Genomic DNA, 22,166 nt, shown 5'->3' with positions numbered 1-22,166 from the left:
TAATCATGTTCCTCTTAGAACAAAGATTAAAATAAAGTTAACTGTGCTGATTCATACCTTCCATAAATTACTAAAAAGGTGAGGGATTCAGACATTTTGCTTCTGGATAATAAGCCTAATATCTGTATCATGTGCAAAAGTGCAACGTGTTTTAGAACTGAGGCCCAACTGAATACAATTTTGTTATTAAAGAAAATTACCTTGAACCCACTTAACATGGAAAACAGTGGTTCTTGATATCTTTTAAAGTTACTTTTTACATATTTAAACCTGTTCTATAACTGCAAGTTAGTAAAAAAAAAAACAGAAATCAACAGAAAACAACAAAGCTTGTATATAAACTGGTTTACAATTCAAAGCACAACAGCAAGCCTCAAATAATTACGTTTGTGTAACACAAAGAGGTGGGATGATTTATTTAAAGTACTTGGTTATTTCTGCTGTTTTCTTCATGATCTGATGTCTGTTTAGCTGCTCGCAGTGTGTGCATGCATACGTTTCGCTACATCATAGACATAGGTTATGTCTGGTCGCTTCTCTGGATCCGGGTTGATGCACATATTAACTAATTGTCGCAGCTAGGAGAGGAAAATAACATGACAGGATCATTGGCCTTCTTACAAGCAGTATTTGTGCATTATCAAATTCAAACTAATCAGACTGGCAAAAATTAGCCAAACAGCAATTCTGCATAAACACAAACTCAACCCTCCCTCTCTCAACACACACTGCCCAGCTTTATGCAAGCATGAATGAATGCAGCATACTCCCGCCATTTTTACATTTGGTACTGTTGCACAGACAAGCTGATGAGCAAACTTAAGTTCTAATCATTTTAGCATACAATTTTAGACATGTATTTAGTCCCATTACACAATGTTTTCTCTGCTTTTGGAGGGCTACACCTGCAAACTAGCATGGAAAGAAGGTAAATTAGGACTGCTTGCTCCTTCACTCCTGACACAAGAGTTAGCCAGCAGTAAGTGGCATTACTGTGTGACAGGTTCCAACAAACAAAAGGTAACAATTCTCCTTGTAACACAAAGTTAACCTGCAGAACTCCCTGCTGCTAGAAGCTACCAGTGCACACACACTCAAAAAGCGACTGAATAAACTAAACCCCTTTAGGGTATTTAATATAAAGACTCCACCTTTGAGGAAATATCTGAACTAAAAACTGGAAGCCGGAAAAGTATTCTGGGGAAGTATCAGATTATGCTGACCCTGTGTTGCCCACATTATACTTGCCCAGTGTTGAAGACATGATACTGAATAAATAACTTTTTGTCTGTGCCCCTGTATCTATTCTTAGGATTACATCTGTGATTTTTTTTTCTTTATGGAAAGAAGCACATAATTAACAAACATGTTCACAGAAACCTCTACCTGGGAATAAACAAAGCACTTTTACTAGAAAGCCACAGGTTTCCACAAGCACCATAATTTATTGGGACTTCTATAGCGCACATATTCAGCAGAAGCAATCGCAAAGAGCTTCCAGACCACCTGGATACTTCTCACTGCCTTCACAAACTGGCAGAATAGTTGGAGGGTTTTCTTCCTCCCTTGATATGTCTAAAAAAACTTATGACATTAGAACTTAATATATTGTCTGGAGAACCTTTTGACGGGGCAGCTACTTTCAACAGTGTTAATCTCCTAAGCACTTTTCAACATGGAATACACCTGCTTCACGCTGACTTGCTAAAATTTTTACCATCCTTTGCAAAACAACTTAACTCTGAAGCTCTTCCTTTATGCTTTTTAGTAGCTTTGACAAATCCTCCTCTATCTGCTTATAGCACTGGGGAGGGCAGATGTGAAGCAGCAGACAATAAAACACCTTGCCAGCCACCCGTCTATGAAAAAATGTAAAGTTTGGCTCAGTCTCCCTCCCAATATTATTAAGTATGATGATTGAAAAAAATTAGTAATTACTGCAACTAACACAGAGCGACCTCATCATTATCATTATTCAAAAGTAACATATCCTGCATATTCAAACCTGCCATCAGAGAGCTTCCTTCCCGCTTTTTATAAAAAGACCAGGAAGGATTTTCAATTATAATTACACTTCTTTCACTTTTCAGAAGATTAATTTAAATGCACAGGAAGTCCAGAAGTAAAAAATAGTGTGTACCACTATTGACAACTTCCTCCATTAGCCCTTGCAGAAGCATTATGAACTGTATACAGTGTACAGGTTTTCATATTTAACAATATAAAACTGATATTACTAGACATCCACCTTCTTTAGCAAGAAGAGCTTGATATTTAAAAATGAGACTATTAATTCTGAAGATAGCAGTCAGATTGCTGGATTTAAAAGAAACATCAAATCAAAATAATCTATAACACACTTGCTATTTGAATCTTAAATATACTATGCATATTTTGACTAATGGAGTTATAAAAGCCATCATATTGCTGCTGCCAGCAGCAATAAATAAAATACAATACCACTGACAGGAAAAACTATTAGCCTGTACTAACTCCTAAATATCTGGAGACTAGAACACTGGAAAGCATGAATCACTTTAAGAAATAATTATTTCCTACATGTATACAAACATGCAAAGCAAAACTATTGTAGAAAAAGCAGGTGGGCCAAAGTGTAAGCAACAGGCACAATGTACTAACAGAGATGAGAAGCTTGCTATTGCAACAACTTAGCCTGCATGGAAAAGAGGAAAGTCCAAAGAACATGTAAAAACCTCAAGCCTGAAATTAGACTTAAATAAGTGAACTTTTTTTTTTAAAAAAGAGAATACCAGCGTAATTTATCTGCAGAATATGCTCAGAAGTACATGTTAAAGGCTTTAGGTCCTATTAATCCCTGTAAGTACACTTGCAAAAGTCATTCACCTCTGTGGCTTCTCAACTGTGGCTTTTTGCAGCTTCTTAATTCTTGCTAAAATGCATATATAGCTACCCTTGTTTGGATGTAAGAAAGGATATACAAGCATATGTTTACATTAAGGGACAGTCATTGAAGCAGTTTACTCCAAAATTCTCTTCCCAACATCATGCAAGTGGTAAGCACAATTAGTAGCAAACCTTCACTACGAGTGTAATAAAACAAAGAATGTCATAGACCTCTTTTGCCTATGAATCTTAACATTTAAGTGTTGGCCACTGCTATTACTGCAAAATCTCCTTCCCTGTCCCCAGTCCAGAATCTCAGTTGTTAGGCAGGAATGCTGAGCTGACTATGCCTGGGACACTGCACACCAATAGTGCAGATTCCAAAGTAATCTCAAAATCCTGAACGCTTTCAAGCCTTGTTACTGAACAGCAAACCTTCAGGAGAAGGTGACTTAATTTTGCTATACAGTTTGAAAACAATTACACAGGAAGACAGACTTTCAGGACTGAAACTGGGACTATGGTGGATACTAATTCTTGGTTACAGTACTATTCCTTTAACTCCTATAGGAATATCCATTTCAATAAACCTGGAATCCACTTGTCAAGGCCTCTAGTATTAATAACATTTTGAATGTAGCAGAAGAGCCCAACAGTACCATGGGAAGAGGCACTGGGATTCTGAAGTCAGACTATCATTAGAGTAATCTTTATTATCTGGCACAGACTGGCCAACAGACAGAGCAGACTTATGACCGAGCTGGAGGGACCTCGGGTTGCATCCCCAAGCTGCAAACTTCTTCAGCTACTTATTGTTCTTAACCTCCTCGGTGTACTTAGCACAAGGACTGCCTTTAGCCTGGAGCTTAGCCTAACATTGTAGCGGTGGGACACACTTCCTTTAACTCTAGCAGGTTTTTCAGCTATGAAATAAATAATTATCACTTGAGTCAGGAGGAGGAGGGGGAAAGACAGAAATAGGACAGGCAAGTACTCTGCATCGTTAGCCAGCTGAAAAAGAAATTTTTAGATATGAAATGTTGGATGAGAAAAAAGCCCTATTCTTACTTTTAATAGGAGACCTTCTTGAAGCCTGTCCTCACTGGTATTCTCAAGACCTTCTGCTGGCAACTAACACTGCCATTGTGGACTTGCTGGCTCATTCAGCTTTCACATCTGGGTGGGAGGTTCTCTATGGGCTTTAGCAGTGCACCTCAATCAAAAGATTTAAAACTTCATCTGTTATGAAAGCAACATGATACTGGCTGACAAGATTTTGAGAGTACTGATTGGGGGTGGCAAGGGAGCCCCAGCTTTGAATTACCTAAAGCAGAACAGCTTTCAGTAAATGCTGAGTACTCACCTAAATACCAGATGTTCTTAAGTAATATTCAAAAACTGGAATGCCCAAAGTTGTAAAACATTTGAAAAGCTTGGCCTCTAACTCTAATGCTGAAGCAACAGTTCATGAAATTAGGATTTTTTATCAAAAGGTTCTTAAAAAAATATCCATCTGTCCATCGATCTTAAGGTACATCTTTCTGTCACTCTATTCTCTGATGGCACAGATGTAATACATTACTAAAAGGCTGGTTTTACAAATGTTCAAAATTCACAAAGAGTCACATCTTAAAACTCATTAAAATTTACCTACAAAGTTTCTCTAAAAAGTACTTGTCTTGTATTTTGTGATGAAAGTATTTACACCTCTACAGAAGGCACAGAGATCAACACTCAGTGAAATTCTTCACTCAGTAAATTCTTTGTTATAAAACACAAAATGAGTTTTGCTGTTCAGTGATCTCTGATCTTTACTGCTCACTGAGTGCGCTTCTAACCCAGTCAAAGGCTTGATATCTAAATTGCCAATACAGGTGAAACATTAGGCCAGTATCTTTAATATGACAGATAACACTTTGTTTGCCTTTTTTTTTTTCAGTTCATGCCAGCACAGTATTTTTTCACACAAGTAAAAAGTCTATTTTAGGTCAATTTTGGTGCAATAACTAATAAACGTATCTATTTTTCCATTTACCTTAGAAGACCCAAGTTTTACTTTAAAAAACATAAAAATGATTAAAGACTCCATAGTTGATTACTTCTTTCAAGTAACTATTTTCATACCTACCATATCTGATCCTCTCATTATGTTTTAAAGTAACTTACATGTATTTTGCAAACAGCTTTTTATCCAAGGTGTCTGCTTTGAAATAAAGAAAAATATAGCATGTTTTGCTTTGAATCTGTTTTCAACACTAGAAACTATGTGGATGCTAGTAGAAGGTGGAATCTCTTCCCCCATACAAACCTTCTATCTGGGCCAGACTTTTGATATTTGCCCCTTGGCTGGGAATCCACATACCCAACTTCACACTTAACAGCAGTGAAGTAGCCCTGCAGGCAGGACAACTTCAACGAACCACTAGTGGTATCATCATTAAAATCCTGCTGAAGGTCACCATGGAAACCGCCTGCTGAGGCTTCGCTGCTGCACTCTGCATCTCCTAATCAGCTACCATGTGAAATGCAAATTCAGACAGTCTGAAAATTAGTCAAGAAGAATAGAGGATGAGGATGCAGATATGTGAAATATTCATGCGCTTCATGGAAAAAGGAAGACAGCATGAATGACACAACAAAGAACGGCCCCTGACATTCTTGCTATCATTTTGCATTATTGTTCACACCCTACTGTATTTCTAGGCCTCCAGTTCTGAAGCTGGTTATGTGAACTGCCGTATTTATAGTCTACAATAAATAATAATTAAAAAACAGCCAAGGTAAAAGGACTAATTGGAAAACCCACAAAGAGGTATAGCATATAAATTACACAATAGATCATTATTTCATCCTTTGTAAGATCACTGAATTATCTTTTTAAGTCCACTTTGTTCCATAAAAGGGGAAAAACTGTCGCTATAAATACAAAACAAAACACTGGGCAGTAATGTTTTATTAATAGTCCAATCACTGGTTTTGAATGCAAAAAAATCTAAGGTGAAGAATTACAATCCCTACTTGATAACTGAAACTGCACAACACTTTATTAAAAGTATTTCACTGCTCGTGCTTATTTGTGTTTTCAAAGTAATCTTTAATTCATGTAGGCTGAATTCAATTAGAATTGGTTACTAATATGTGTTTGTTGGTTTACAGCTTCTAGCCATTTGCCCTATTCTTTTCAAAGTGGAAAAGTATTTCAAAACTGGCATCTCAGAACATTAACAAGCAAGCATTTATATTTTTCTTTCCATTACACTAAGAAAAATATTTATTTTATCTAGTTTCTTTTCATTTTAGGGCTAAAAAAAAGCAAGTACCCCCTTTACATGTATTAATGATGGTAAAGAACTGCTACCTATCAGCTTAAAACACTGCTGCGATATGCATGAGTATACTGTTCAAATTCAATTACATTATGCCTGCCTATATTTCTCTGAAATTTACGATTAGCATTGTCAAGAACCACTCTCTTGCAAAAGAACTCCCCCCAATTGTATCAAACAGCATATCCCAGTTTTACAATGCAGACAAATGGGAACTAAACAATTCATTTTTACTAGTGAGTTACATTATATCTATTTTAATGCAAGCCCCTAGAGAAACAAGGCTAGTGTGCTAATTTACTGTGCAACATAAACTTGTATAGTTGTGCTTTTAGAGAAGCACACTATAGACGGAAGACTCAATCCCATTCTGGCACGTAGAACATATCATTGTGCATTCTGGGAAAGCATTCTGTCATACTTGCAAGGAAGCTCAATGAAATTAAGAAGCTAACGGTATGAGGTTTCCATCATTAAACCCCCCAAATTTAAAATCATATCAGAGAGTTGTTTTGACAGGAACATTTGAGTGAGTTCAACAAGCAAACACTTACGGGCATAATCTGCAAATAACATAAAATCACACAAGTTCATTTACTTCCCTGGCAGCGTGCCAGCTTAGATAAACCAAGGATCTAGCCCACGAAAAGGAGAATTACTTACTTCCTCTGAATAGTGATCTGAAGGGAGAGGTGGGTAGTCACACTGTTCTATCTTCTTGCACAAGGAGTACAAGTTCATTTTATCACCATAAAAGGGACTCTGCAGTGCAGCCATCTGTTTAAGGAAAATGTACAGTTTTCTTTTGTGTTTTTAAGTAAACCTGTTCTGTCATAAATCTGTAATACTATCAAAAGTGACTTTTAACAACTTTCAACTCCCTGCTTAGAAGTGTCAGTGCTAAAAAGAGAACTCACAAAACTATTACTGTGTGTACTTATTCTGTGTCATGCCGTTGTACCTGTCACAAATCCAAATGTTACAATATTTGAATTTTACACCATTAGAGTTTTATTAATAGAGTATGAGGAAAAATTGAGTAGCTTCCGATATTGCTGTAGGCATAGAGGACCCTAGCACCACTAAAGAGACCAACCAAAACAAAATCCACAATGGAATTTTCCTCTGAAGACCCTTTGGAACAGAAGCATATACTTTTTTTGAAACCATTATCTGATCTAAAGCAATAATTTATGTTGAAAATGCTGAATAACAGTAGGAGATTTTTGTAAACTTCCGTAGCCATTACACTAGACTTCTTAAAGCAAGAAAACTAAATCTAACAGCTACACTTCCAAAAAAAAACCCAAACCCAAAAACTTTGCAATTCAGTACATTATTTGAAAATAGTTAAAAAAAAAAATCCTAAAACATCATCAGAAGAGCAGAACTGGCAACTATGACTGTGATTTACAACTGTAATACAAAAATAAGAATATGTCGGAGAGCTCCTGCATACGTGACCAGCTTAAAACCAGCATTAGTAAACCTACACTTTATTTCAGACCGTGTTAGAACTTGACATTTAAGGTGGAAACAAATGCTATGGTTAGCAGGATTACAAATTTAAAAATTCATTTAAAATCTCTCCATTCTGTTCAAAGCCTTCTAAGTCTTTGAACCGCAGCAGCACGAAAGCTGCTTTGAGTGCAGTGCTGCCCCAAAGTCAGTCACCCTTTTCTACATGTGCTAATAAGTCTGATTTTGGAAGGACAATGTGTACATTCCCCAGACAGGCAGAGTGTGTGTGAAACATGCTAGTCCATGCTGTGCTACTCAGTGAGCTTCAACAGGGACAGGACAAGCTGAAAATGGCTCTCATCTGTCTTGTGGTCTTCCAGATAGCAGTTTAACTCCTTCATGTCTAAGCACCAATATCATGGGGGGAAAACATATGAAGAAAATTACCAAAATTCTCTTACATTTACTTTATATCTGATAAAAATGCTCTCAAATAGCTCAGTAATTTTTCCTATTATCTTCAAGTAAGGATAAGTAATTTTAAAGCTCCCAATACAAATATCATACTGTGTAGTTCCATCTTATACTCCTCCCAAAAAATTCTGTATTACCAAAACAATGTTAATTTTTGGATTTACATGACATCGTCTCTTACCTTAAAAAGAATATTAAAAGTGCAAGCTAAAGACCAAAAAAGGAAAGAAAAAGAAAAGGAAACATCAACTGCAGGGTGTGTACGCATGCAGAAATGCTAAATAAATGCACAGATACTCATTTTCGTACTCTAGGTGTTCATTAAAAAATACTTTTGTTTGAATGCTGCCGAGTGTTAAAAAAATGCCGAATGTCCCCTAAGGAGTTAAAACAGGAATACTATATTTTCATGCATCTCCTGCTTTGACAGATGAAAAATGTCAACTGTCCTGTTTTTATTTTCAAGCTTTTGCACTATTCATCTGGTTCATTAGTGCATCTCGCTGCTGCCCCTGACAGCTGCTCGCCCTCTCCTCCCAGCAGCTGAATTTTTCAGGCTAATTTGATCCTCCACACTGAGACGATCGCTAGAATGATTGACTTGCTCCCTGACCTCCAGGGTCTGACTTTCCTGATTAGTATTCTGGGGGTGTCTGAGGGACGAAAGCCCACTGTCTGTCTTCAGGGCTGGTGGCAGCTCCCTCGCTCCTTTTTTTTTTTTCCCTTTTTTTTTTTTTTTTGAACTGTAAGCCACCAACCTACAACCCTGTAAGGATGCAATTGCTACGCTGAACAATAAAAGGAAATGTGTAAGACCTACTTTTCCATGTAAAGGTCCATGTAGCAAAAGCACAGCATCTTGATTTTAATTAGTAAAGTCTACTTTGTTGCATATCAATTAAAACTCCAGTGGCAGTGTTTTTTGAGGTTTCAGAAATACCTGGGGCTTTAAGAAAAACAGACTTTAAATTATACTTCTGAAAAATCCCACTGGCCACATAGCTAGCACTGAATAACAGACAGGTTAGAAATCATCATTTTTAAAGACAACATGTATTATAGCAAATTAGTCTAAAATTAAAACATAACTGAAAAGAGTTTAGCATCAATTAAGCGCTTATTGAGCAGTGATAAACATGCCACAGCTTTTCTCCATCAAGCTGGAGAGAATCCAGAGCACATATGAGCACATATCAACATGGAATCAATAGAATAAAACATGCCAAAATCCATATCAAAAAAAAGACACCCAGCACAAAACTGTATGGGTAATAAAAATAGCATGCATTAGTCCACACATCTTGAAAAACCTTAAGTAACCACTTTCAAATAATTTAACGCCAAAATAATAAAATGCTAAGCATATATTTTGAGTTTACTATGCTTAAGATTTCAAAATTACATCTCAATACTAAAAAAAAACAAAAAAACTCACTACAGTGTAGAATTAACCAAAAGAGATAAATGTGCCTCAAAAAAAAAATTAATGCTATAGTTGAAGACACTGCCATATATATGTATGACAATAAGACTGTATACAGTAAGTATCATAATTATTTTTGTACAATAAAACCCCCCCACACAACACCTTATCAACTTAAATACCATCCTTGTAAGACTTCTAAAATAAATAAAAAGAGAATGATATTTAAAGCTGCTAAGTTAATCAATGGAACTAAGGTATTTCACTACTTTGGAATAATTTAACAGTTCGAAGAAAAACTTAATATTCAAATAGGTGTTCAATGTACTGTACCAGCAAAGCAATAAGCTAAAAAATCTTTCATAGAAAAGTGCTACTGATTTCTATCCAGAAAGTCCATATAACACAGAAGAAAAATTAAGCTTCAAACATGTTTATTGTATATATTAGTTATTCGACGGGTTTCTTATTTCCAAATTTAAAAAAAAATCTCAAGAAAATTAATGAGGGGAAAAGAAGTAGCAATACTGACAAATCCCCATCTACCTTTATGCTATCTTTAGGCTCCTGCTTGCACAAGTGTGTGAAGTAGAACACTGAAATTGATGGCAGTTGCCACGGTCAGTACTAAGGAATCCCAATACGGGATTAAGTTTCAGTTCAGGATTTAAGCTTCTAAATGCTTGCTATCAGGTATCAGACTTCATTCCTGTGAATTGTCCCCAAGATTTAGGAGCAAGAGCTATACATAGATCTGTAAACTGTGTGGAATTGCAATACAGCTATTTGCCCTTTCTATATTTAAAGCAACAGGTTAGTGACGGAAAGTAAACTAATATTACTGGAGACAATTCACCAAGTAGTAACATATACCTTTAACAGGGTGACAATGTTTTCTACAACATCCTAAAGTAATAGGAGGTGCCAAACCTGTTGAGTATGTGTTTAATGCATTCTACTGACTCACTGAGGCAGGTGGCTTGTGCATATGCGAAGTGAGTTGGGTATATTAGTTTTTACCTGGAACATGACTAGAAAGACTTCACTGCAACTGCTGATGGAATTAAGATTTTTTCCAGCATCCTTCAACACAAGTGCTTAGTCTTTTGATCAACAAATGATATTCCAAGAACTTTGAAGAGAGTTTCCTTAGAAGCCTACATGTTCTTCACACCTTCATTCACCTCCATTTCTATTTGTCCTATATCTATATTTTCTCAAAACATAATATTTAAAATTATGTGTCACTTCCCAATCTTGACTGTATGAATACAGAAATTAACCAATAATTATAGCTTATCATTTGGAAGAAAAAGTAGATAAATAACATAGGTCAGTGCAGCAGAAGTAATTATCTTGAAAGTTAACCCCAGCTAGGAGTAATAAGTACATAGTAACTGATTTTCTTTATTTACTTAGGTTGTCAATAATTTTAAATAAACTAAACTTGTATTACAATTACTATATTACAGTTTTGCAATATAGTTGCATCCTCAAGTCAGTCCTACTATTTCTCAATGTATTTGTTACCAAAAACATTAATCAGGATGGGCCACTAAAACATCTTAACAAATTTCACATGTGTTTGCCATTATCCATTTATTAATCCTGCAGTTTTGCCCAATATTTAACAAATTGCTTTAACATCTTCGTAACAAGCCCAGTAAAAGGCAAGTGTTGAATAACAAATAAAAGTATTTCATACGTATGCTGAAGTTACATAAGAGTTCTCATTGCCAATATCAAAGACAGACGTGTAATAGATGAAAAGTAGCTTTTCCACAACACTACAAATTTCCCTAAACAACAAAAATATAGCAAACATTACTTAATACACTGAGGGGGGGGCAAGGGGAAACACAACAGTGTTACTAAGTTCACTGTATATATCACCGTTACCTCATACAGCAGACAGCCTAGAGACCAGATGTCAGATTTGAAGTTGTAACCATTTTCATGTATTCTCTCTGGAGACATATAATAGGGTGTACCAACTGCAATAAATACAAAGCATTTTTGAATGAGAATTTCTCTTATACAGCAGTAAAACTACAGATTTCCTGTCTGAAAAACTTTTTCATCTTCTATACATCTCATTTTTACACGTATAATTTCAATCCATAAGTACGAGTCTTCAGTTTGATAAAAATACACATGAATTAGATATCCATTTCTTCTAAAGCAGCTTTATTTTCACTACTGATATCTAATTACCAGAATTATTCAGTTGTAGAATACTTCCACTTCCAAAACAAAACTTTTGCTTTTAGAGAAGCTCAAAAGTAATTATTTTCTTCTGAAGAGAACCAAGGGAACATAGTACACGCACATGCACACGTCGCCACTCCTTTACGAACTGTTACCACTGTGGCTGGAAATATCAACAGCTAGAAATTCTTTTTGTGGCTTAGTATTAGTAGTAGTAGTATTTTTGAAATTAGCTGTCTGTTCTTCCTTTTGAGACTATGCCAATCTGGAAAAGCTGCTTTTGAAACTGATAAACGCAATTTAGTTTGGATATCTGAAGCTAAAATTGAGCCTGAAATCCAGAATCTTCATCTTCCCAGAGAGGAAGGCAGGAAAACCTCCTAGCCCGAGGTTCCTACAAGCACTTCAGCCATCTGCTGCAGGACTAAACTCTGCACGGGCTCTTCAGCTCCCAGATCTGTGGCTATCCTAGCTTAATCCTGCCTCAGAGCTCTGGACTCTGGAGACGTCTGCTCTTGAAAAGCAGTGTTTACTAGCACTGTCCCAGAGCAAATTTAAATTGGATATTGCAGGACATCTCTCCCCTTGACTTCAATCAGACACTACCCATCTGTGTTGCAAGTTACTTGGAAGAGAGGAATTGTGAAAGATGATTAAGATCTGCGAAAAAGAAGCCATTTAAAAAGGTAACCGAGTGATGGGTTCATATGCGACAGATCGACAAAACCAAAAGTTATAGAAAATAACAGGAGTGGCAATTTTGGTGCATTGTCTGAACTTTCTCCCCATATTCCCCTAAAATGAACTGACTAACAGCAAAGAGTCACAGATATATGTAGATTTTTACTTCAATTTTGTGTGGACAAATACTTGCTTTAGCACTGAATCCTCAGGATGAAAATCACCTGAATTCTGTCAATTCAACACAAGTTGACCTTATTTCAAAACTAAAAATCTTGCAGCATAGCCAGAGATTAACATCCACACTCTCACTGCAAACTATGGAAATCAGAGCATGACCCTCACGCTATTTTATTTAACACAGAGATCTGTTATGACTTCCACACTTCAGAGTTAGCCTTACCTATTCACAATTGATCTCTGTATGAAAACTAGAAACAGATACAGTGAATATGTAATTCCAGATCTGAATAATTAAGTTAATGGTTTTAATTTATCAGATTATTATTTTTACTCTAATCACTTCCCAAAGTTAAGGGGTTTGCTTTGACAATGTACCCTATCTTTTAGAAGACCTGACATCCCAAACTATGTCATGCTTTCTTAGGGAGAGATGGAATACTTTCCTACTTGCCAGACCCACCTTAGACTGGGAAACCCAGTACCACCTTATACCAGGTCAGGCCACTACTGCTGGTAACCCATAATTTAAACTGATCTCCTTCTTGGCAAACAATATTGAAAAAAATATTCCAAACCCATATAAACTAAGAATATGCTTGTCTAACAGATGAAGTTCCATATCGCACCCTGCAGTAGATTTTTTTCCCCTAAATATTTCAGGGGGGGGGAACTCTCAGCCCCAGGTTCCACAGCCTCTATCTCCAGAGGCTCCCTCAACACGAGCCTGAGGAATCACTGCAGCTCTGAACTGAAACTGCAAGAGATTAAGAGCTTAAAGGGAAAAAGGCCAGGGAAAGGCAACTCAAAATGATGGAGTACTGTGAAAACCATTTTCTCTCATGGGATGTTCATGTTCACCCACAACAGAGGAAAGAGAAAGAGGGATGATCTTTTCCCTATAAAACAATAGGCACGCAGATGGGTGGTCTGCAACACTGCAATACTACCAGAATAAACAGAAGCAACTTTGTTATTCTAATTTATCAACAGCAGTAATTTAATGGGAGCTTAATGACAGCTATCTTAAAATTGGAAACTGTAATTAAACAAGATTTGGCATAACACAGCTCTCATACCTTTATTATCCTTACTGTTGTGCTCCTCCCTTCAATTTTATTTTATTTACCTTCCAAGGACTTACAAGCTTGGACACCTCTGAAAACTTTCAGCTGGATTTTGCATCCATTAATTACTGCACCAGCTTAGTATATTCTGATGCTTTGTTGCCAGAATTCATCTAACAATGAAAAAAAGTAAGTTCAAGCATAATCTGGTTCTTAACTGGTTACAGAAGCACTGCCCTTGCTGCTCTAAGACATCACACAAGTAGCTGCCAGTGAGTTATGTGCCTGAAAGAGGCTTCACAGAATCCACAGGGGGCAGCTGAAAACACACAGGTTTGAAGGTTCATAGTTTCCCAAAAGCAAAGGTAATTTTAACCAGTAGCTCTGGGAAGCCTGCTGATACATTAGGGGTCTGATATGACTGTGAAAGATTGATGACAGTGAAAGGGAAGAACAAATGCTGTCATTTTACAGCATTTAGCCTGGTGTAACACCTTAACTGCAATACAACCTGAAGCCCCAAATGGCCAACAAGTGAAAGGAACTGAAATTAGTTATGTTAGTTATCAAATCACAAAAGCAACCTAAAGATCTAGACATCATTACTACTTGTAAACTGGTTTTAACAGAACATGACAAGAGAGATTCATTATTCTGACATTCAGAAACTATTAATGGCATTGCAACCATTCTTTAAAACAGGGAGCAATCTTGCTCTCGTGAGACCTCACCTGGAGTATTGTATGCAGTTCTGGTGTCCTCAACATAAAAAGGACATGGAATTGTTGGAACAAGTCCAGAGAAGGGCCACGAGGATGATCAGGGGACTGGAGCACCTCCCATATGAAGACAGGCTGAGAAAGTTGGGGCTGTTCAGCCTGGAGAAGAGAAGGCTGAGTGGAGACCTCATAGCAGCCTTCCAGTATCTGAAGGGGGCCTATAGGGATGCTGGGGAGGGACTCTTCATTAGGGACTGTAGTGACAGGACAAGGAGTAATGGGTTAAAACTTAAACAGGGGAAGTTTAGGTTGGATATAAGGAGGAAGTTCTTTACTGTGAGGGTGGTGAGGCGCTGGAAGGGGTTGCCCAGGGAAGTTGTGAATGCTCCACCCCTGGCGGTGTTCAAGGCCAGGTTGCACAAAGCCTTGGGTGATGTGGTTTAGTGGGATGTGTACCTGCCCATGGCAGGGAGGTTGGAACTTGATGATCTTAAGGTCCTTTCCAACCCTAACGATTCTATGATACTGTGATTCTATCTATGATACTGTGATTCTATGAATCTTGATCATAGCTGTACTGCTTGCAAGCAATTACCACATGTTATTATACAGTATGGAGGTTTTTTTCCTGTTCTGTGAAAAAGAGCACCACAATACTACAAAGACATGACTTTCTTTACTCATCTGAGGACTTGGAAGTGAGACAATACAAGACAGAGATGTCAAACATTAAGATGCCTATCCTTTTAAGGACAAAATTTGTAACTTTAGCATTCTGTTCACTGCATTTGCATTATCTCTGATAACCTGCAGGTCTAAATGGTAAACTCCTTGAAAATGGCCTGAGTCAAATAAACTGCTTCCTCAGTCTGCTGCTGCTCTGCAGCTCCCTCCATTTAAAGATGCAGCAGATCCAGAAAGCAGTGTTTTCTTGTGCACACCTTCTGCTACTGGGACAGGCAATAGACATTATGGGAATGGTGGTTATTAAGGAGCAGGAAGCTGGATCTGAAGTATCAGAGGCAAAGAAACTGTTATGAAGAAGGGAGTTAAGACATAAACAACCACATACGTCCCATTGCAGCTGAGCTAGAGTGTATTCACTTAAAAAACAACAATGCATCGAGGAGTTGCACATAGCACAGTAACTAGCTCTAAATACAAGCATTTTTGAGCTGGAAGAAAAATCTGCCTGGCAAATGTTGATACTACTCATACAAAACAATGTAATAGCTGATCCAGAGATGCTTAATAGACTAGTTTTAAAAAAAGCCATGTAATTTTTACTGACATTCCATGCATGGGAATACAAACTATCTGAGGTCAGGAAGCAAGCTAAAATCACTTCAGTAAGTCTTCTGATTTTCAAAGAATTCCAAACCAAGTTTAAAAAAAGGCCAAATTTATTTAAGCAATCAAACAATGTGGTTTATAAATGACTCCTTTCCACGAGGAATTTTACAATGCAGAGTTCAACACATGCAAGTGTTTAACAAGATGAAGCGTTCATGCTGAAGACAAACTAAGCTGCAGTATGGAACACTGAGGGTAACAAACTATTGACAACAGATTCTCCATTTTTTTTTTTTTTGTTACTCCTTTATTTAATATAAGTGTAGGAGATTTCTAAGCCATAGGCTCATCTTCAGCCACAGATACAGGACCTAAAATACTGTAATTATCCAAAGTAATCTGTAACCTAACTACATTATATAAATAGTCTTAACTGCAGAAACCAATCTCTATCTCGGGTTCCTTTATAATGTAGCATTGGAACAGCATAATAGTTTATCTTCGGTTTTCAACCTATTGTACAAGAGCTCAGATTTTATACATAAAATAAGAGCTGGTTTAATGCAGCTTCTTTGATGACTTGTGACAAATCAGCTGGAGGTTTCCCTGCAAGCCTTCCTGTACAATGAGAGTGCAAGTTCTCAGAACAGTTTGGTTAAGAGCATGCAAGTGGAGCTTTGCAAAATGGTGCTGCACACCCCCATATCGGCACTGGCTTTGACACCCTCTGCTGGGTTAGAGATCCATATGTAAGAGAAAAGGAGAGTGTCTGCACACATTTTTAAAAGATATTTTATTCCCCACAACTGATGTGAGTTTACTGTCAAATCGCTCATAACAGAGCTCTGTGCTGGGGACAGCAGTTCTATGGAAATGACAGAAGTTGTCAAACCACAGAAGAGACACCAGAATTCAATACAGATGATCCTTTGCTTCCAAGCATTTTAAGAAAGCTACGGATCTGCTCCTTTGCCCTGCATGAAGGCATTCACACCATGGCAGCAGTGTCCACCTGGACAGCACAATGTGCAGCTCTCTAACAACCACGCTAGAGAACCGAAGTGATTTTTTTCTTTTTGTAATTGAAACTCTAAAATACTGAAGGACTAATTTAAGGACTACCCTTAAATCCATTGAATGACTAATAAAGATGGGAAAATGCACATTTCCATGAGCTAGCTTCAGAACCACCATTTCAAAGACCATAAGGCCTGGCATTCAGCAATTAGAAAAGAACCAAGACAAAACTCAAAACCAGACCCCTCACACACAGTCATAGGGAAAGGAATAAGAAGCCTTTTTTGGATCATCTTCCCCTTTTTAATATAAAGTCTTCTGAAAATGAGATTTTGTCAAGTTTGTATTGTATCAACAATGCCAAATGTCTCCACTTCTGCATTTTTGGAGAAGATATTTTCTCTTTTCAGAAAGGTATATACATGGCACAACAGAAAATTCTATTGCTTTGATAAAGCTGTATAGAAAGAGTTAAGAGCATTAAAAAAACCTGACCAGTGCAGTATTACCAGTTGTTTCAAATGGACCATCAGCAATTATTCATAATTAGCAGTTAGAAGCTGTAGCTAATAAAATTTTAAGTACATTTCTTTATCTCTGAAAGCCTGAATTTAGTTTGCTACTGAAATTTTTATAAAGCCTGCAAACAAGTATAAATTGCTACATATATGTTTGTACTTTACTGGGTTTTGTGCACCAAAGGTTTATGGAATCATAAAAAGATATGGATTTGAGAGATACAACAGGAAAACCAGTATCAGAAACTGCAAGAGAAACTCATTTTAAAAAAGTGGTCTCTGCTAGTGACATGATAAATCAGGGTGTCACTGCCTCCCGTGTAGCCTAAATTAATAGCTGAACAAAGCCTTTTTCCTAGGCTGAATTCTGACATTAGGTCATAAGTAAGAGGGAATGGGAGAAAAGGAGATTGGGGAAAAAAAAAGGAGAAAATAAAAAATAACAGCTCCTCTACCAAGACACAGCATCCAACATTAGAAACAAAGCTTCCATCTCCCTACCGCCCACTCTCTGGATGACTCTTGCAAGAGATGAAGTTAAAAGGGCTTGAGGCTTTTACACTGTTCCTAACTCTAGCTCAGTCTTCAGTCCCTTTGCAACGATTCCCCTGCAACGAGCAAAAATAATCTAGGGCTGAAGCAGTTTCTTCCTCTAACTTCCCTATTTCTGCCTCAGAACAGAAATCTAGCTCTTCTGTTCTCACAACTGACTTTTGCCTTCTTTGTGCACTCCCACCCACAGATTAGAATTTAGAGCTTCCTTTTCACACTCCTAATTTACATCCTTCTTCCATTCGAAGGCAGTAGCAGGACCCAACTACAAAGATCACCACACTGCTACCAGAGGTGGCCACTGGACTATGACAGCAGCACAAAGAGCAGCACTTTTAAATACACCATGCCATGAACTATCATCATATGATAATCTGTAGGGTTATATCTGAACTTCAGCATGGAACTCAAACCCATTTCCAGTCTGGTCTCACTGCTTCTCCTCTGTCCCTTTCTCTATCTTTTTCATTAATGCAACACTGTAGATGCATGCCCAAGTTTTACCTCACTCCTATTAAGATCTCAGCATTTACTCATGGTTTTGATTATACCAGTATCAATATGCACCAAACATGATAAATAAAACAGAAAGGCACAAAAGCATGACTAAAGGCTTTCTGGAAGACAGGGAAGTAAGGATTTTATCAAAAATTTACTTTCTAAAATAGGCTTTTGGGGCTGTTAAGGATCACCCACACCTCAAATATGGTATATACATACCACACATCAACCCCCTCTTTTTCCACACTGTACTGAAAACCAGGACTATCTGAATAAGTTAAATTAAGAGGTGAGGAGACAATCAACATTTTAATCCAAAAAGTCTGATATTTCATAGTCTGATTAGAAACACCACCATCTGAGCAAAAAATTCTTTGTGTGTCCTCCCATGGCCTTAAGACAGGGACTGTAAGCATTACTTAACCATTCTTAGCTTTCTTAGATACTATCTTCCTTACAATGCAGTCTTATCAAACATAAGAAAATAACCAAATACCTAATTACAGAATTGCCACTGTCATTTGTGAAAAATTCTGACAGCATTTGAATTAATTTTACCTTTCTGTATATTCAAGTACCACTAAGGTACTCTGCCTGACTCAATACCCTTCACAAGGAACAGGAGACAACTCTAGATGCTGCCATCAATGGCTCTACTCTTGAAGGGTCCAAAAGTTCATTTCACACCCTCTGCAGTCAGTGAACAGGCTTGAATTTAGCAACCATTAAACACAGCCACTTCAGCAGGGAAAAGGGGTTTTTTTTCTTAACTAAAAGCCATAGCTTTACCACAAACACTAATTCTTTACACCTCTCTTTAAAGCAGATGCTACTCTATTTATAAAGCTTTTCTCTTTTAGAGAGATGCTCTTATACTCTGTCATTTGTCCATTCCCTACATTTAAACTTAAAATAGCTGCCAAACTTTTACTTATTACTCTTTAAAGGCCATTTAATCACCTCAGTCTCCACATGATACTCAAAAAACGCAAATTAAATGAAAATTTTGTTTGGAAATAGCTGATGTGTCCTGGTTTGTTATTTTTTTTTGTTAATAATATGTTATTTTTGTAATGTGCTAGCAAAGAAATCTGGTATTTCAAAAAGTTTTCTGTGATTTTTGTGGTTTGATATAGCGTTTTTTTTGTTTAGTTTCTAAACTCATTATGGTTCATAAAGCCCAATTCTGATCTCTCCTTGACTTACTCAGCTTAGACTGGGAAACTCCACCTTAAAACAGGGAAGCTCCTCTGTATAGCCTTTACAAAGCATATAACCAACATGTCTTCAGTTCTACACACACACACAGGCACATCGAATTACTTGATTTATTTCCAACACTGATTAAAGTTCAAATGAATTTAAGAAAATGCATATCAATCTTCTAGAATCATGGAAAGGTTTCAGTTGGAAGGGACCTTCAAAGGTCATCTAGTCAAACCCCCTGCAATAAGCAGGGACATCTTGAATTAGATCAGGTTGCCTGGAACCATATCCAGCCTGGCTTTGAATGTCTCCAGGGATGGTGCATCCATCACCTCTCTCGGCAACCTGTGCCAGTGTTTTACCACCACCTGTAAAAAGTTTTTTCCTCACATCCAGCATTAATATCCCCTCTTTTAGTTTAAAAGCATTAACCCTCATCCTATCTCATTGTTTCCTAACATTTCCAGAAAACAGCACTATCATGAAGACTTGTTTTGATCCAAGAATAAACATTAAATGATTCGAACAAGCTACTGGGGAACGGAGGAGCAGGAATAACAGACCAAACAATGAGCTGTACAACTGAAAGGTGTTACAGCCTCTCTATATTTCTCCATGGTGCTGACCATTACTTTATTTTTAAATATATATGTAATTATATATATAAATATATGTTATAGAAATTTCTTTATTATAGAAAAGCTTTAGCTGGACCAAACCTCCTTCTTCCACCTCATGAGTGTTCATAGTATTTTCACCATGTAAAAAAATATACCTCCCCAACACCTGTACTTCAGAGAAGGCTTACCTAAAGAATGTGCAGCTGTAGTTTTGGAGCTGAAAAATCGACCAAGTCCAAGGTCTCCAAGCTTTACCACCCCTGTAGCTGTAATGAACACATTGGCTGGCTTTATATCTGGGGGGAGAAAAAAATAATAAATTTAAAAGTCACAATGAGACTGCAAAACCAGCTACTGTTCTATTAATAATAGACTGAAAGAGGCTTTTATTTACAGCTAGTCCTAATAAAATTTGATTGTGCTGCTCAGAAAGAGGAGTCTAGGATTCAGAATTTCAAATTAACTACTTTAATAGTATAACCATCACTCAAAAACAGAAAATCAAGACCCATGGAAAGTGTTTAAAAGAAAAAAAACACAAGCAAACAATAACATCAAAACACCAGCATCCACCCCACACCCAAAGCAGCTTATAAAGGGAGTTCATTACAACTTTATATAAGCTACATATAGGGTCTTCCATTAGAAGTAGGTTATGCCTTAAGTAACAGATCAAAAATGTTTAAGAACTGTAAAACATTTTTCATCACTTATGCTGATCAGATTACCCACAGTGGTGTGATGTTATTTGAGATAGGCAACTGATTCTCTTTAATAGCAGACATTGGAAAAAGGAAGCAAGTTTTACTCGTGAGAATGGTTATTTGAATTGAATGGAATTGAGCTAATCAAGTAGAAAGAAAGAAATAATTATGTATATCTAGAGTTATTTTTCAAAAGTAACACTCAGTTATAGTGTTAATCCAAACCTTCAGAGATAACAGCAAAGATTTTCATTTTATCATTTTCAACAAGGTAACTATCCCATTACTCTTCTAAACAAACTGACCTAGTATTTGCTTAGCAAGTGTGCTTAAGCTCTAACTCAGCTCAACAGCAATGCACTGTTGCTTGAACTTAAAAAGAAAATCTGTTAACTTGGACAAGAGGGGGTTACTGTTTGCATAAGATATGGGTACAGTAAAAGGAATGGTAAATAACCCTTCACACACCAGAATTCTCAGGTTTCCAATAAAAAGTTACAAAAGCTTAAAGCCTAACAGAGGAATACAGAAACAGTTATGTTATGCAGCTATCTGACCTACCTTTCAGGAGTTTGTACCACCTTTGTTTAACAATCCAATACTGATACCAGCTAAACTTAAAAATAGCTTCAGTTGTCATTGGCTTTGGTGTGTAACCATAGAATTGTTAGATTTGAAATAGGTTTGCCAGAAGCTTTGAAGACTGCATTTCAGTTTAAGGAGTTTAAATTCCTTCTGTTTTTTAAAGAAAATATACTGAAATAAGCTAGTTTAGTTATAAAAGCATTAAAGGAAGATACCTATACCCTATGGAAAGGGCCTGTAATTTTACGTCCTTCTCTTTGGGTATTTTGCACTTGCAGATATATGTACAAATGGGCAAAGGGGAAGAAAAAAGAAAAAGAAGAATCACAAGGGAAAGCTACTAGCAAGGGCAGGGGCATCTAAATTCATCTCCTGAAGAGTGCAACGTCTCTGGTTGCAAATGACAAAGCTCAGCAGAGATAGATGACTTTTGTTTTCAGGCAGCTATTTACATCCCAGCAGAAGGAAGTCACCAACCTAAGACACAATTTCACCTGAACCCAAAGAGATAGCCCATATACAGCTTGAAACTCATAACCAGTGGGATTTCCAGAGCAAAAGAAATGGTACATGTGAGAAGCAGCTATACCATGATCTGTTTTATTTGACTCTGTTCAAAGGTAAAATGAAGACAGCATACAGAGGAGACAGCACTAAAGAGGTTTAAAATGGGTAAAAGAAATTTAGTACCTGACAGAGTTAGCTGGCATCTACAAGGGCTGTTGGGACACAGTACTTGACACAGAGATTGGAAATAGCAGAGAGA

At 37.1% G+C, this 22,166-nt stretch overlaps 1 protein-coding gene across 2 annotated transcripts in view; it reads right to left on the bottom strand.

The window, feature by feature from the left end:
* Positions 1 to 316: 316 nt before the first annotated feature.
* Positions 317 to 22,166, bottom strand: part of NEK7 (NIMA related kinase 7) — a 67,540-nt gene continuing 45,690 nt past the window's right edge. For both annotated transcript variants that reach the window (XM_061465576.1, XM_061465575.1), the window contains exons 7-10: positions 20,300 to 20,407; positions 11,449 to 11,543; positions 6,855 to 6,968; positions 317 to 578 (exon numbers count right to left, since the gene is read on the bottom strand). In XM_061465576.1, the coding sequence (XP_061321560.1) occupies positions 468 to 578; positions 6,855 to 6,968; positions 11,449 to 11,543; positions 20,300 to 20,407 (428 nt within the window). In that variant the 3' untranslated portion in view covers positions 317 to 467. The remainder of the gene's footprint in view (positions 579 to 6,854; positions 6,969 to 11,448; positions 11,544 to 20,299; positions 20,408 to 22,166) is intronic.

The sequence above is a fragment of the Pezoporus flaviventris genome, unplaced genomic scaffold (genome assembly GCF_033815535.1).
Source record: "Pezoporus flaviventris isolate CSIRO_AGI_PZ_B2104156 unplaced genomic scaffold, CSIRO_AGI_Pfla_v1 ptg000040l, whole genome shotgun sequence".
Taxonomy (NCBI): Eukaryota; Metazoa; Chordata; class Aves; order Psittaciformes; family Psittacidae; genus Pezoporus; species Pezoporus flaviventris.
Note: the sequence above shows the minus strand (reverse complement) of the source record. Positions and strands in the feature narration are given on the sequence as shown.